The 13750-nt window shown below is 61.2% G+C and overlaps 1 protein-coding gene across 7 annotated transcripts; it reads right to left on the minus strand.

The window, feature by feature from the left end:
• Nucleotides 1-769: 769 nt before the first annotated feature.
• LOC308528187 (uncharacterized protein C9orf50) lies at nt 770-13750 on the minus strand. Of its 7 annotated transcripts, none has more exons than XM_081103730.1 (7): nt 13137-13750; nt 12780-12876; nt 12539-12655; nt 9522-9700; nt 7848-8022; nt 7522-7669; nt 770-1455 (listed from the first exon to the last, which is right to left on the minus strand). In XM_081103730.1, exons 1-7 carry the CDS (start codon nt 13636-13638, stop codon nt 1387-1389), a joined length of 1287 nt encoding a protein of 428 aa, XP_080959856.1. In that variant the 5' UTR covers nt 13639-13750; the 3' UTR covers nt 770-1386. The 7 variants fall into 7 exon arrangements, with proteins under 7 accessions (XP_080959856.1, XP_080959855.1, XP_080959858.1 ...); XM_081103729.1 differs by having other exon boundaries at nt 12780-12879; XM_081103728.1 differs by lacking the exon at nt 770-1455 and adding an exon at nt 7043-7247.

The following is a 13750-nucleotide window of genomic DNA, read 5'->3' on the forward strand; positions in this document are numbered from 1 at the left end:
TCCTTTCTCAGGCCACAGCGGAGGCCCAGAGAGGGGACGCGCCCCCGGTCACACAGCTGGGAGAGTGGGCGCGGAGACGCATGCGGCTCTGGGGGTTCTCTCCTCCCTGCTCACCCGCTGCCCCACATCCATCAGAAGACAGTGCGGGAGGCCAGGCTGGGAGGAGTGAAGGCAGACACTGACGAGGCACTGAGTGTGGGTGGCCACTAAGAGCAGGCGTACCTATCGCCCCCACTTTACAGATGGAAAAACCGAGGCACTAGGAGGTCACACCACCAGCTAAAGAGCAGAGCTATGTATTGACTTGGGTTACTTTGGGCTCCTGAGACCTGAGGCTTAGCCAGTGGCCCTGGGATGAGAGGGCAGGCCTCTGACCCCAGAGCCCAGGCAGGAACCAGGGCCGTTAACACAGGAGTCCCCGCTGCTCTTATGCCTCTTACACAGCCGAGGCGGAGGCTCAGGCAGTGATGGCGGCCTGTCTCCCAGGAAGTGAGCCCAGCCTGTCTGTCCTGAGCCCCCATGGCCGACTCCATAGCTTGGCTGCCGAGAGCCGTACCGCTGCCGCCCGCGCCCAGCTGCGGAGCCCAGGCAGGGTTTCTCTGTGCGGGTGCCTCTGCCTAGTGGGGGGCCGCTTTAATGGGTCTCCCCAGGATGCCAGGTGCACTCAGGCTGGTGGGATGGGACGGGGGCCTGGGTCTCAGGCAGATGCCACCCCAACCCAGAGATTTAAAATTCCTCCCTGGAAAATCAGATAATCAAGGAAGTCAAATAGCGTGAAATGAGTGTGATCCTTGCCAGAAACCCAGAGGGAGCGCCGAGAAACATCACATGGCAAGTGCGGGCACGCCACCCACCCCCTCGTCTCCCAGGCAGGGAAACTGAGGTACAGAACTCTGCAGGGGGGTTCGCACAGAGAGCATCCGGCCCCCTTGCCCAGCATTTACTGAGGCCTCCTGTGGCAGCGCAGGGCGGGGCCTGTTCAGTCCCTGTGCCCCGTGAGTTCAGGGTTTGCTGACAGTGGTCTCTGTGTGCAGTGATGTCATCATTGCTCAGTTCAGATTCCGGAGGGCTTCCCTGAGGAGGGGACATCTAAGCTGAGACCTGAGATTAAGGAGGAGTCACTGACGCTGGTGGGAAGAGCATCTCAGGCGGGGCGGGGGTGGGGGACGCATATGCAAAGGCCCTGGGGCATGGAGGAGTTTGGCTCCGAAGATTAAAGAAGCCAGAAGCCCACTGCAGAGTGAGGGGGAGCACGGAGGGAGGGGGCAGAGGGGACAGGACCTTGGGGTTGCCAGAGGAAGAGCCTGCCTAGGCCAGATCAGTGCTGGGTGGGGAGAGGAGGCAAGCAGGAAGGGGTCCAGGCTGGCAGCCAGGAATCCCGGCATCTCAGGACTTCAGGAGACCCTGGCTGGAAACAGGAGACGGGGGAGCTCCTGTCCTCTTCCAAACCCTGTCCTGTTGCGCAAAAAAAAAAAAAAAAAAAAAAAAAAAGTGATCAAAAGGAACATTTGCAAGTTAGATTCACCCTCAATTCTATTAAACCATCAAAAGCTGTTGGAAACTAGTATTAGGGTCTTAATTCCACAAATGCCGGAAATCCCAGCCTGGAAGGCCCTCGGGGCTTTGCACTCTGTCCTCCCTGCACCAGAGGCCGGGACTGGGCTGCCTGGCCTGGTCTGTGGGCTCAGCCAACGTGCAAACAGGAGGCGGGTGGAACCAGTGGCTCCCCATCCGGGGTTCCGGCTCTCAGATGCGTGCGATGTACAGGGGCTGTGTCCCCCACAGGAGGCTCAGCAGGCCTTGTCCCTCTCTGTGGGGGAGGGAGCGCTGGGGGTGGAGAAAGAGAGGAGGGAGGGAGGATGGAAGAGAGAGACAGGAAGGGAGGAAAGGGAAGGGGGAGGAGAAGGGTAAGGAGAGGAGAAGGAAGTTAGGGGGTAGGCAGAAGGGGAGGAGGAGGAGTCTGTGTGCTGATGGCAGGCACTGCAAGGGGTGTCTACGCTGTGGGACCCCCACTCTCTGTTCCATCCCCTACGCTAATATCAGCTCCCGATGGGGAGGCCCTGTGCTGGCCTTGGGCCAGGAAGATGCCCAGGTCTCATCTCACCCTCACCAAGGACTAGTCCCCAGTCATCGCCTCAGCCAGACCCCAAACCCCGGCACTTCACACACGTGGGCCCTTCCACCCCGGGCTCTCCCTGGGCCTAACGCTCAGGTTCACGCGGGGGCCAGGCACCGGGCACGTGCATGTATGCGTGTGGACCCATGTGCATATGTTAGTTTATGAGTACGGACTGAGCAACCTGGCCCGGCTGAGATCCCGGCTCAGCCACCGCTCAGCTGTGTGGCCTTGGGTGAGTAACCTGACATCTCTGTGCCTGTTGTGAGGAGTAAATGAGTGACTCCGGACACTGCACACGACAGCCCCTGAAGCAGGGGTACGTGCTCTGTGTCAGCTGCTGGATTATTATCCGAGAAGCTGGCTGCGGGACTCCTCCGGCAGGGGCCCTGCAGTGGAGGGAGGAGCCTGTGGATGGGCCTCAGCTCCTAGGTGCTCCCAGAACGTCTCTGAACAGAGAAGGTCCTTAGCTTTTGTCACAGGGCTTCTTCACCCTCCCGAAGCTGGGCCTCCTTGAGCCACAGTGATGCAGCGCCCGCTGGAGGGCCCATCTCCACGCAGGTTTTGCGGGGCCGCCGGCTAGGCCAGGACAGGGCGGTGTGGCAGCCCTGAGGCCCTCCACAGACACCCACGTGGGGCCACGTGTGCTCAGGGACAGAGCCCCCACTCAGGGGAATTATTTTTAAGGCTGAGATGACACCACACAGTCGCACAGTTGTATCCAAACCAGCTCTCTTCCCGGGGATGGGAGGCGCGAAAACAGATTTCAAAGGCAGAGCTTTGAATAAGCAAAACCCAATAAAAATAACGCCTTGAACCCAAATGCTGAATCGCAGCCCCAGGCGCATGCAACCAGCTGACGCCAGCTCTCCCCGGCGACAGGCACGGGCCACCTAGGGGCGGGCCGGGGACCTCGGTGCAGCTGGGGCCTAGGTGCCCCCCCCACACACACACACCTGCCCCGCCCCCCGCAGGCCACCTGGTCCAGCCCCGCCCTCCAGGCCTCGCTGGGACTCCTGCCAGCTCCATCCTGGGGGCTCTGTCAGGCTGGCAGGGATCTTTGCCCAGTTCTCACCTGCTTCCCCATCTGGCATCGGGAGGTTGGGAGATTATTGCAAGGGGAGTGACACCCCCAACCCCCGCGGGGAACGTGAACCCGTTCCTGAGAGGCAGTGCAGCTTCTTCGCAGGTTACAATCTTAGCTGTGCTGTGTGACCCCAGGATGGTGGCCGTACCTCTCTGAGCCTCATGTGGACTGGGGGTCATCACAGTCCCTCCTTCATGGGACAGAGCTTTGGCTCCCTCCATAGCAGTCTTAGCAGTGGGGCAGGAGGGAGGCCGTGGGGGCCTGAGTATGTGGCGGGCGTCTGCCCGGAGGGACCCTGCACCACGCAGGTGCCCTGCACCGATGGCCTGGGAGAAGCCCTCTACCACCTCCCAGTTAGATTTTGAAGTGAGGATACTGAGTGCAGAGAAGTGAGTGCCGTACAGAATGCATGCAAAATCATTACAATGTAAAATGCACGCGTGTACATACTTCCTCATATGTGTGCAAAATAGCTCTGAAAGGTGTCCAGAAACAGGGTACCTACTGGGAGGGGCTGGGCTGGTGGAGGAGGGGGTGGGGGGCTTCCTTCCTCCGATATCCGGCTGTGCCTCCCACACCTGCCGCAGGCACCCGCTAGCCCCCTGCGAGGGGATTTGAAAGTCCTTTAGCAGCTTTGCTGGTCCTGCCCTCCTGCCGACACAGACCCGGCTCCCAGGGAGCTGCCCTGAGGGACCGGGAACCCAGGCCTGGGACCTGGGGGCAGGACAAAGCCTGCTCCTAGGCAAGTCTGTAACTGCCTCCAACAGCCCCTCCTGGACCCGCCCGCCAGCCTCCATTTGCCACAGTTTAACGTCTGTGACCAGGACCAGCTACACGATTTGCAAGGGCTCAGGGTAAAATGAAAACAGGGCCCTTGTTCAAAATCAATTATGAATTTCAAGGTGACGCCAGCAGAGCCTTAAACCCACGGCAGGGCCCTCTGGGCAGGCGTCTCTGGGCAGGTGTCACACACCTGTGAAGCCAGCCCCACCCCTCCCCCCTCGCCCCTCCCCAAGCCCTGGGCTCCCTGAGTCAGGAATGCGGTCTGTCTTTTTCACAGGGACCAGCACAGAGCCTGGTACACAGTAGGTGCTCAATAAATGTCTTGTGAATGAATGAAGGCGAAGAAATAGAACCGGTGCTGTTGGGGTCCAAGTGCCACCATTCAGGAGGGGCCCAGAGCCCGGCCTCCTGGGTCCCATCCCTGCTTCCCGCTCAGACTCTGCCCAAAGCTGGGCTGATGGGCCCAATGGCACAATGACATCACCAGGGCCACCTCCTTCCTGAGCCTGCTTAGGGGGACGCTGAGGCTCGCGGGGCTGCCTGGAGGCGGCAGCATATATTGCTGCCGTAGAGGGACTGGGTGGCTTTGACAAGAGCCCCCAGAAGGTGCAGACCACCCCTCATTTAGGGCTGGGACTGACGGCAGGACCCAAAGAGGCAGGAATGCTGGGGAGAGGGGGGACCTAGGGGGCGGGGCGGGGGCATCTGTGGCCTCCCAGGCATCAGGTGGAGCGGGAAGGTGGGGGCTGGTCCCTGGGAGACCCTGACTGTGCCATCTGCGGTGTTTCTAGTACGCAGTGCGGGTCTGAGTGTGTGTGAGTGTGAGTGTGTGTGTGTGAGTGTGTGTGTTTGTGTGTGTGAGTGTGTGTGTGTGTGAGTGTGTGTGTGTGAGTGTGAGTGTGTGTGAGTGTGTGTGAGTGTGTGTGTGTGTGAGTGTGTGTGTGTGTGAGTGTGTGTGTGTGTCTGTGTGTGAGTGTGTGTGTGTGTGAGTGTGTGTGTGAGTGTGTGTGTTTGTGTGTGTGTGTGAGTGTGAGTGTGTGTGAGTGTGTGTTTGTGTGAGTGTGTGTGTGTGTGTGAGTGTGTGTGTGTGAGTGTGTGTGTGTGTGAGTGTGTGAGTGTGTGTGTGAGTGTGTGTGTGAGTGTGAGTGTGTGTGTGAGTGTGTGTGTGAGTGTGTGTGTTTGTGTGAGTGTGTGTGTGTGTGTGAGCATGTGTGAGCATATGTGTGTGTATGTGTGTGTGTGTGTGAGTGTGTGTGTGAGTGTGTGTATGTGTGTGTGTGTCAGTGTGTGTGTGTGTGTGTGAGTGTGAGTGTGTGTGTCAGCCGGCGGCTCGGCGCGTTTGCTGTGTGTGCGCTGTGCGCGCGGCCTCCCTGTGTGTGTCTGTGCGGAGTGGGCTGTGAGGCTCGGAGCTGATGCTCAAGGTCCTCTTGACACAGAATCCACGTTTGTCCGAGAGAAGAGGGAGCGGAGGGAGGAGAGGGGGCGGCGGGGAGGGAGCGAGAAATGCCGCGCTGGGGAGGCGCCGGGCGGCGGGAGGCGAGGCGGAGAGCGGCGGGGAGGGAAGAGGGTCCTCGCTCCGTTCTCTGGGGTTCGGACCCCCATCCTCGCCAGCACCCCCCCACCCCGCCCCTTCGGCAGGTCCCGGCCGGCGCCCCCTCCCTCTGCCCTGCCGCCCGCGGGGATTTCGCCCCCCCCCCCCCGCCCCCCGGCGCAGCAGCGGGACTCAGTTTCCAGTGCTCGCTGCTGACAGCGCGGAGCAAGCTTAGCAGCTTCCAGCTCATCAACAAAAGGCGAGACAGAGAAGTGGAGGCGGCGGCCACCCCTCCCCGCCGTCGGGCAGGGGGCAGGGGGCAGGTGGCAGGGGGCAGGGGGCCGCGCGCGGGGCGGAGACGCGAGTGGGCGCGAGGGGAAAGTTTCCGACCCTCCAGCGCCGCGCGGCGCCAAAGCCAGGCCAACACTGCCCCCGCGTGGCGCGGCGCGGGGCTGCAGCCGGCGGCCGCGCGGGGGAAACTGAGGCTGGAGCGGGCGAGAGGGGCAAGCGAGGTCACCCCGAAAGGACGCGGCGGGACAGGCCTCCGCTGCGGCCCGCGGGCTGCCCAGGAAATGGAAGTCCTGAGTGTCGGGGGGGGGGGGAGTGGGGTGAAAGTCCAGAAACGGTGTGGAGGGGAGAGGTCACCCCAGAGGGTGGAACCCCACTCCAGCCCCACCTCCCCCACCCCGAGGGGGTAGGAGCACTGCCCCAGCCCATCCCCACAGGTGTGTCCCACTGTGCCTCGACCTGTCGCCTTTCTTCAGGAGCCAGGGCACCCTTCAGACCGGGGGTCCCCCATCCACGAGCTATGCTGGCCCTCAGCTCCCCACCGCGTGTCCAGCCCCAATTTTACCCTTTATCTACCCCGCAGGGCGCCTGGCTGCGCCTTCCCGGGCAGTTTACTTACGGCCAGCAAGTGGCGATAGCGACCCGGATCCTGGCCTGGCCCGGGCCTGGGGCCAAAGGCCGGCTGCAAGGAGTGGAGGGGGCTCCGGGGTTTGGAACACAGTGTGGCAGGGACACACCTGGCAGGGAGGCGTGGGGGGGGGGGGGCACTGCCGGTCAGCGCAGCGGGCAGATAACCGCCAGGCAGTACCTGCCACCTAATCCTTCGCCACCTCCTGACCCGGCTTGGACGCTGCCCACCCCTCCCCCACTAGGAGAGAAACATCTGGCCCTGCCCACCCAGATGCTGAGACCAGGGACCAAGGACCAGGGGCCAGAGGGGGAGGGCAGCGAGCAGCCTTTGTTCCGTCAAAGGAGGCAGCTGGGGGCAGAGGCCAGGGCAGGTGTCTGCTCCAGGTGTGGGCTGGTCCCAGGTGTGAGGTGTGTGGCAGGGTCTCCCACCTTCCAGAAGAGGCGTTCACTTGGAACAAACCCTGACTCTTGGGGCTGCCTTGCCCCCCACCCATCAGCCTCATCTCAGCTGTGATTCTACCCCTCACGCCCCCCCACCCCCCTGCCCCCACCCCCACCCTATCCCCACCCCGCGTCCAAGAACCCTGGAGACCAGCAACCAGGCACTGGAGAGGCTTGTCGGGTGAGACGTGGCAGCAGGTCCCAGCCCCTGGGATATACATTTATTTTAGGGCAAGGACGGCCGTGTCCACGGCTGGGTGGGGTCCAGGGGCCACGCGTCACCCAGCCTGCTACTGCAGAGCGGACGGCAGGAGCAGCTGGTACCCCCTGGGACCGCCTCGCTTCAGCTCCAGGCGGGGCAGGAAGGACTCCTAGAGTGAGAGGGAGGACCAGCTGGGCGCGGGATGCAGGTGGGGCTCTGGGGAGGAGACAGGGCTCCGGGGACCCAGGGCGGATTCTACACTCAGCGCTGGGGGCAGACTCTCACCCCATGTTACAGATGAGGAAACATGTGGAGCTGGGATCTGAACCAGGCAGCCCAGCCGAGAGCCACCCCTTGGCCAAGCGTGCAGTGCAGGGAGGCTGTACCTGGCCCCCCGCCCCACCAGGCAGGGCTCCAGGCGGCCGGCCGCTGCAGGCACTCACCAGTTTCTGGCTCCAGGAGCAGGGCGATTTGCCCGCCTGGTCGAGAATGTCCTGGGTGTCCCGGAAGGCTTTGTGGTCTCGTCGCCACCTCTGGGTGCTGCTCGAGAGGGTGTCCTCAGAGAGGCGGCTCTGCCGCCCCAGGTTGGGCCTGAGGGGCACAGTGGCCTGTGAGCCGAATGCACCCCAAGTCCCAGGGCCACCCATGGCTGGCGGAGCCCTCAAGGGCCCAGACCCTGGGCCTGCCCACTGCGGACGGGGCGATCTACAGGGTGAGGAGGGACAGCCCTGGCAGTGCACGCGAACCCCGCCCTTCCCGGGAGCCTCACAGGCTGGGGCAGTCCCAGCTGGCCCTGGCGCTGGTCGCAGCCCGCTTCTGGGACTTGGAGTCCAGGGTGTTGGGCAAACTCTCCAACCACCTCCTGATGCTCCCAAACACGGGCTCCAAGCTGTCCGACGAGGGGGCTGGCCGGGCGGGCCGGTTCCTGTTGCTGCCCTGCTGGACTAGAGGAGGGAGGGCCCCATGAGAGCTCTACCCAGAGGGGCACTGCCCCCCCCCCCCGCACCCCCCCCCCCCCCGCAACTCTCCCCTGCTCCCTCTGACAGGCAGGGCAGGCCTGTCACCATGGAAACCCAAAGCTCCCTCTCTGGCTGCCTCCAGAGGACGCTCACTGCTCACTCCGGTTCTAAAACTACCTGGTGTGACTGTTTCTGCCTTCATTACCCAATCCGTGCCCTACACCCACTCCTGCTCCAGCCCAAAATAGCCCCCTTTTCCACAGAGGGAAGGCCAGCCACCCCACCATGGACACCCGAGAGAGGGTGTGACACTCCTCCAGGGATGGGGGGTCCTGGGGGCTGGGGGTCCTTCCTGCCAGAAGCTGCCCTTCCCATTGGTCAGGGACCCCGAGGATGGAAGGAGCTAGGAGGCAGCGCAGAGCCCCACTCCGGTGCCGTGGGTGCGGGCACAGCTCCCGTGGCTGTGGCTGGTGGCTGGCCAGGAAGCTCGCCCATGCCAGGCAACTGCCATTTACATGGAACCGTTTCTCCGGGCACCTCCTTTCTCTGGATCCCCACAGTGGCCGGGTCCCCTCTGGCTTCTCCTCTTGGCCGCTGTGTCATCTGTTTTGGGGGCCTTGGCTTCCCCATCAAACAACCAGAGGTTGGGCAAAATCACCGCTTCTATCTGCAACTCCCTGTGAGCCTCGGGGAGCCGGGGAGGGTCCCCCCTGAACTGGTGAAGGTCCTGATTTTTAGGGCTTTCCCTATAGCTAGGCTTTGGGCCAGCTGTGTCCTGAAACTGCACACAGTAGGTGCTCATAAAGACAGATCCTGAGAAGAGAAGAGGCCGGGCGGCTGGAAAAGGGGGCTTTGGTGAAGGGTCTACCAGGGCAAGGAGAAATGTTCTCCCCGCCTCCTGACACCAGAAAACACCGGAAACCAGGCCAGACCGACAGACGGCCACGCTCATCCCCGAGGAGCTGAGCGAACTTCTGCCGGGGACCCAGGCCTGCTGGCTCCCCGCTTCTCAGCCAGACCAGGGGGTGCCAGTCTTCCCAGGAGAGAGGCTGAATCTTCTGGACCTTTCTGGCACCTCCTCCTCCAGGTCTGCCTTCACGAGTAAGGGAAGGAGATGGGCCGGTGCCTTCCCTCCGTCTCCAGCCCCCGGAGGCCTGTGGGGGCCAGATGCGGGGCGGGAGGCCTGGGGGCTGGTTCCTAGGGGGGCCGGTGCAGCGTGTGGGAACCCTTGGCAGCAAGCAGTCCTTCGGGGGTGGCGAGGCCTGGCAGCCAGTGTCTCCTGCTCCAGCACTGCGGCTCTGCCTGGAGCCGCCTGCTTTGGGACACTTCTCTTGGACCTCGGACTTGGTCCCTGAAGGTCACCTGACCTCCTCCGCCAGCTCGGGCACCTCCTCTGCAGCTGGCGCCTCACTCCCAGACCCAGGGCCACAGCCTCTGCTCCCCCAGGGCCAGGCTGGAACTTTCTGGAGTCCCCGTCTGCTTACGTGCACATCTCCGCTCCCAGTAGCGAAACGCTGTGTCCTGTAGGGTCTCGTCAGCGAATCGCACGCGGAAGGGGCTGCACCGCCTGTTGTGCCCGGAGGCTTCCTCCGAGGGGCTGCGGTTGGGGACGGCCTTGAGCTTGGGGGCGGCCTTGAGCTTGGGGGCCGGTAGACCGCAGGGACTGTGGAAGGAGGCAAGAGCACAGGAGCGGGCTGGGGCCTGAGCCCCACTCCGTCCCAACAACACTCCCCCGGCTGCCAGTCACAGCAGCCGGCCTCTCTGAGCACTTCCTGCCTGCAGGCTCTGGGCCAAGCATGTAGCACACAGCGCCCGCCGAGCCCACACAACTCCATGACACACAACGACTGTTCCCATTTTGCAGATGGTGGCACAGAGGTGCCCTGCAACTTGCCCAAGGTCACACAGCCAGTAAGGGATGGAAAGCAAGATTTGAATCCTCCCACATAGGGCATTTCAACACAGAGACCGGGTGTGAACTTGGGAGTCAGGCAGTCCTGGGTTTCAATGGAAACTCTTGAAGGTACGAGTTGTTGTTTTTCAAATGTTTGGTATTGATTTCAGAGAGGACGGGAGAGGGAGAGAAAGATAGAAACATCAATGATGAGGGAGAATCATTGACCGGCTGCCTCCTGCACGCCCCCCAGGAATTGAACCACGACCTCCCGGCTCATAGGTCTATGTTCAATCACTGAGCCACGCTGGGTCGGGCTCGAGCTCCGGTTTTTAATCTGTACAGGAAGTCCCGGGCACGCCCATCACGCGGGGCTGTGAAGAGGTGGAGTGGACTGCAGGCGCCTGCCAGGGGCTGCAGGGCCGGAGGTAAACATCTCTAACGGGGAGCTGTCCTTATTGTCAGTCAGTCTCAGCCATGCCTCCCCCCACCCAGCAGGGAGATGTTGGGGAGACTGTCCTCAGGTCTCCACTTGCAGCTTTCTCTTTAAATGACATATTACGTATTATAGACACGATAATAGCATCCTTACGGGAGTTTGGTGAGTATCAAATAGCTTGAGTGAGCCCTCTAGTCCAAGCTCTGTGCTCCATAAAGGGGATCTGTTCTTGTTACATGTATTGCTATTAATTTTGTCCTCAAGGCCACGGCTGTCAGAGGCCTGCCTGAGCCATCCATGGCTCTGTTATTCAGACACGCCATGTGCGACCGCAAGTACGTACATATTGATATGCCTGCATCCACTTATCTGATCGGATCTTCCTGTCTGTGTGAGCCCAGAGGGGATGCTTCTCATCAGCCCACTGAAGAGCCAGGCCGGCAGGAGACGCGCCAGGCGGTGCCTGGCTGCAGGCATTGGACCTACTGTAGCCAATAGCTGTCGGCATATCAGCACCCGCTCGATGCTCAGTCACAGCCAGCTCTGCCCACAGTCTGAACCCTCAGCTTCTCCGCTCCTGTTCTAATGCACCCTGGCCTTCCCCCCACCCCAGGGCCCACCAGGGAGCCCCACCCACTGGAAGGTGCGTGGGGATTAATTAGCTCCTGAATATGGGACTCTTTGAATGTGTCCGTCCCTGCTGTTCTCACACTGGAGACCATGAGTGCCATACTCTTATTCAGTGGCTCTCAACCTTCCCAACGCCGCGGCCCCTTAACACAGCTCCTCATGTTGTGGTGACCCCCAATTTCATGGTTACAAATTGAACATCATTAAAGCATAGTGATTAATCACAAAAACAATATGTAATTATATATGTGTTTTCCGATGGTCTTAGGCGACCCCTGTGAAAGGGTTGTTCGACCTCCAAAGGGGTCGCGACCCACAGGTTGAGAACCGCTGCTCTTATTTCTTATCTCTTATGATAAGCAGGGTGTCTACCTGGCCTGAGCGATTTAAAGCTCCTGGGTTGGCCAATGTGTTTCATTTCTGGCACCTACTCTGATCCATCAGGGGTGTCTGCGAGGAGTGTGGTGTCAGGAAGGGTTCTGAGGCTCAGTGGGGAAAAGTGCTGTGATCCATTAGTACTGCCTGCCATGGGTCCGGGGTTAGAAGGATGGTATGTCAGTCATGTATTCACTCTCCCTGGGTCTTTACATTCATGGGCAGTCTTCACCCTTCACCCCTGTCTCTGTTTAAGCTGGAGGATTCTTCTGCATTCTTTCCCCCTCCATTCCTCCAAGCTATGGTTTCTAAGTCCCAGGGAGCTCTAGTGCCCAGGCCCTTCTCCTACCTCCATCCCTTATTTAATTCCCCCCAATACTCGACATATAGTAAAACCTAATAAATGGTAGAAGGAGAAATGGGTGAATGAATAGTGGACTGGGCAAAAGGATGGAAGACTGGTGTGTGGGTAGGTGGATGGATGGACTGATGGATGAATTAATTAAAACATCTGAATGGAAGAACTAGAGCTTAGGAGGATGGGTAGATGTATGAATGGGTGGATGAATAATTATGTAGATGGGTATGTAGACTTGTAGATGGCTTCATGACTAGATTGGAGATGGATAGTATCCTGGATTTATAAGTGGATAGAAGGATTTCTAGATAATTAATCTATAACTCGGATTCGTGGATAGAACTGTGGGAATTTGTGAATAGATGAATGACTGACTAGATGGGTGGATGGAAGGATGGATTAATGAATAGGTTGTAGAAGACCTGGCTCATAGATAAGTTATATACAAGGATGGATGGGTGAATGAATATATGAATGGATTCAGGGGTGAATTATGAATGTGTTGGTAGAAGACCAGATTAATGGGTAGATGGAGTCATAGATGTTGATGGATGAGTCTCGAATGTGTTGGGAGAAAACCGGATTCGTGGATAGAGCGATGTAATGATGAATGAGTGGACGGGTGGGTGGGTGGATGGATGGATGGGTGGACTCAGATGGATTATGATGCTTTGGTGGAAGACCCGATGGTGGGTGGACACATGGATGGATGAGTAGATGGACAGATAGGTAAGTTCATGGGCGAAGGGCAGAGGAAAGAAAAGAAAGATGCCCTTCCCCCTTCCCTCACGCTCCCACAGCTCACCTGTTGGCCTTTCTGGCCTCGGTGAACTGTGTGCAATCTCTCCTTAGCGGCCCCAGGGTAGGTATCTGATGGCTCGAAACCTTCCGGAGGTTATTCTGGAGGTTCGATGACTGGCACCTTGAAGACAAATAGGCCACCCCTGGCATGAGTGGTCAGGGTTCCCCACCTCGGAGCATCAATGGCAACCCTGTTCCCCCCCCCCCCCCCCCCCCCGCCCCACCCGCGGGTCACTGACGCTTACCGCAGGTCGGGAAGGAAGGAGCGGCTGGGACACGGAGGAGGTTGTCCCCACCAGTGGTCTGACACACCCCTCTGGTGGCTCGGTTCCGGTTCCGAGGCTGCTGGGAGCCAGGAGGCGGAAACAGTTATGGGCCTTTGCTGGGGGACAGCCCTTTCGAAGGTCCTCTCCTCCTCCCCACCACGGGCAGTGGCAGGCCCGCCCTCCAGGGTGGCCGCCAGCGCTCAGCCTGGAGTCCACTGACATCCAGTCCTTAGAAAGGGGGAGGGGAGGGGGTGGGGAGGGGGTGGGGAGGGGGTGGGCCCTCCCGCCGAAGGACTCAGCCCCGTGCCCAGCCCCCGGGGACCCGCGGGGCCTCACTCTGCCGCTCCAGCTGCTCCACCCATTGGGTCCCGAGCTGGCGCAGGAACTTCTGGAACCTGCTGGGGAGGAACTGGCCTAGCAGGGCGCCCAGGGAGTCCTGGGAGTCCTTGGCCTCCCTGGCCGCGCCCCTCCGGTCCTTCCCGTGTCCTCCAGGCTCGGGACACAGGGACACCCGTGTCCAGGGCGCTCTGTCCAGGAACCGGGGCGGCAGCAGCAGCGCCCTGAGCCCGGACCTCCGCGCCGCCCGCAGAGCCGCGCCGGGCAGAGGCGGCATGCGCGGCGGGGGGCTGCGGAGGGGGGCCTCGCCGCCGGAGGCCTGCCACCACTCGGAGCCGCCCCGCGCCCGCCAGCCCTCCGGCCGCCCCGCGCCCGCGGCGGGTCGCGGTTCGCACAGGGGCCAGCCGGGCAGCAGCGGGTCCCTCCGTGGCGGAGCGCCCTCGCCCGGGAACCTCTTGGGCGCCCCCTGCTGGGCTCGGGAGTCGGGGTGCCGCCGGGGCATGTCTGGCCGGCGGTCAGCTCAGGGCATCCTCACACCCCGGGGGGCGCGGGTTGCCTGGTGACGCGGCGCGGGGGGCAGAGACCGGCCCAGGCCATGGCGCCCCGCGGTCTGC

Source organism: Myotis nattereri (assembly GCF_964212035.1).
Source record: "Myotis nattereri genome assembly, chromosome: 12".
Classification (NCBI taxonomy): Eukaryota; Metazoa; Chordata; class Mammalia; order Chiroptera; family Vespertilionidae; genus Myotis; species Myotis nattereri.